This window comes from Nematolebias whitei, chromosome 8 (genome assembly GCF_014905685.2).
Source record: "Nematolebias whitei isolate Nwh7 chromosome 8, NemWhi1, whole genome shotgun sequence".
Lineage (NCBI taxonomy): Eukaryota > Metazoa > Chordata > Actinopteri > Cyprinodontiformes > Rivulidae > Nematolebias > Nematolebias whitei.
Window position 1 is genome coordinate 39173608 of NC_056505.1, and position 2809 is coordinate 39176416.

At 41.7% G+C, this 2809-nt stretch overlaps 1 protein-coding gene across 1 annotated transcript in view; it reads left to right on the forward strand.

Moving 5' to 3' along the window:
* The window catches only part of LOC119413680 (citron Rho-interacting kinase), a gene marked incomplete at its 5' end in the record, with an annotated part of 3431 nt that extends 3271 nt beyond the window's left edge, over nucleotides 1-160 (forward strand). Inside the window, 1 exon segment of the mRNA XM_037680735.1 lies at nucleotides 155-160. Coding sequence (XP_037536663.1) covers nucleotides 155-160 — 6 coding nt within the window.
* Nucleotides 161-2809: the final 2649 nt, after the last annotated feature.

Consider the following 2809-nt stretch of genomic DNA (forward strand, 5'->3'; position numbering starts at 1 on the left):
CACACCTGAAACCCTGAATTCACTCCGAGTACAAGCACACAAACACATCGATGAGGTCTGTACATAGTGCAACCTGAGCTCCACGTTCACCATGGCTGCAGTGGGAAACGTCTCCTGTGACAATCGTCTTCTCCGACACGTTCTGCCGCTGCAGATTTGATGGCACGGGACCAGCACTGATCCACAGATCCCCTACACATACATATGGCTGAGTTTTTGTAGAAGAGGGGAGCGGGCAGCATGTGGAAATTGTCTATTTTTGAAAAACAAGTTTTACAGATGTTGCAGAGATTATTGATGCTGTTGGTTAGAAAATACAAAAAAAATAATAATTTTGTTTAGAGAGTCAAAGCAACTTTTAATAACTTCAACAAACATGACGAGAGGACTCTGATGGAGCAACACTTTGCACAGGAGTTAAAAGCTTTGACGACCTTGAGTCCTTTCATCGGATCAAAGAGGTGTCCTCTTGACTAAGTATCCTCTAATATATAACTGCTATAAATGCTTTATTGACAGCTGTTGCCCGGCCATATGTTGTAAAGCAACAAATAAGCAATGTTCTGCTCCAAGTGGTCCTTGTGTTTTATTTGGCAAACCTAAGATAGACCCACGCAGCTCTGCCTCTGATGCTGGACATCGTGCAGCCAGGCAGGCTCCAACTGCCTCAGCTTGTTTAGTCCGCCGCCGCTGCTGTTTGTGGTGCAGATGTCCTGTTTCTGTGCAGTGATATGAAGTTTAGTAACCATCAGGGAGGGGGTCACTCACCACCCCTGCTCGTCTCAACAGTGAGCATGACTTCACCTGCAGCAGCATTTGTTGTTTTTGATCTCAGCTCTTTCTCTTGGTTGGTCCATTCTGTCATATATTTGCTTGAATTTGCATTCAATAATTAGACTTTGATGTTAGACAGTAATTTTGGAGTTTTCTTGATTTTTAGAGCTGTATACCAGGACATGCATTAAACATGATCAAAGTGTGTGTTTTTTTTGTGTGTGTGTTTTCAGCAGCTCTTCCAGCATGTGTATCAGTGACAGCAGGTATCCCCCGGGGCGCCTACACACCTTTTATACTTTTCAAGGATCACAATTTCTGACCTTTTGATTTTGGAGACACTTTTTGACATCTAAAAAAGTTAAATCTGGTCCTCTGGACATTCAAAAAAAAAAAAAACCCAAAACAAAGCAAAACAACAAAAAATGTAGAAACGTTTCGTCTCTCGTCCGAGAGACTTCTTCAGTCTGAGGTGCTGTTTTCAGCTCAGTTTTCTGCTTTCCTGAAAGCAGAGAAGAAACCCAAACAGGACTCCAGTCAGCCAACAGGTGAAAAGGAGGAACCCAGACCCAGACCAGTGGTCATTCCATATGTTGAGGGGGTATCAGAGAAACTGAGACGTTTATTTTCTAAACATAACGTCCCAGTGGCTTTTAAACCCCAAAATACATTACGGCAAAGACTGGTTCATCCCAAAGATCCAGTCCCCCGGCACAAACAGAGTAATGTTGTGTATGCTGTTCAGTGTCAGGAGGGCTGTGATCAGTCTTACATCGGGGAAACAAAACAGCCACTGGCCAAAAGGATGGACCAGCACAGAAGATCAACATCATCAGGCCAGGACTCTGCGGTCTACACTCATCTCCAGGCCAGCGGTCACTCTTTCAGGGATGAAGATGTTCACATCCTGGATAGAGAGGAACGATGGTTTGAGAGAGGAGTAAAGGAGGCCATCTTTGGGAAAAGAAACCGTCCATCATTAAACAGGGGTGGAGGCCTCCGGGTTCAACTGTCCCCCTCTTACAATGCTGTGATTGCTAGTATCACTCAGCCCTCTGTGAATAGTAAACAGCCATCAGTGTGCTAATGACCCATTGTTAGGCTGATGGTCCTTCTAGAGCATGTGATCAGCTGGTTTTGGTTGTCAGCAGCAAAACTGGTTGATCCACTCTGAGAAGGTGTTATTTAAGAGACTGAGCTGAAAACAGCACCTCAGACTGAAGAAGTCTCTCGGACGAGAGACGAAACGTTTCTACATTTTTTGTTGTTTTGCTTTGTTTTGGGTTTTTTTTTTTTTGAATGTCCAGAGGACCAGATTTAACTTTTTTAGATTTTTCTACCTGGATTATTGAGCATGCATCAGGACTTTTTGACATAAAAATTTCAGTATATTTACTGTAATTTAAAGGAACAGTCGTTTTTCTTATCCAGGCTAATATCTATAGTCAAACAAAGACCTGTTAAGGTTTATAAAATACTTCTTTCTCAAAAAATGTCATTTTGATAGTAAAGACATGTTAGATAATGTTATACCTCTACAGTTTTGCATGACACTGGTTAGTTTCTTGCTGTTTTCTCTACCAAACATCTGTTTTTATGTGAGTTTATGAATTCAGAGCAGTATAATTTATAAGGAAGATCGCCATGACATTGTGATCTTGTGACCGAGCATTTCAAAATGTGGCTGGTGGGCAGAAAGACAACACACACCATTTGGCTTTACAGTACATATATTTACGTATTACACTACAATCATTCACTTTTTCATGAATTTGAACAACGATGGTCCAGTCCTGCATTATAGTTGGATGTGCAAACAGTTGGGGTGGGTGAGCGTTGGATTTCCTGTCATATAATTCAATTCATTTTATTTATATAGAGCCAAATCACAACAAAGTTGTCTCAGGGCACTTTACAGAAACATTCACATACATAAAAGCCAATTAGTAAAGTTCTCTATCTAAGGAATCCAGCAGACAAGTTGAATCTTGGCTTCATCACAGTCTCCCATCCTGAGCAAGCACAGTGGCAACAG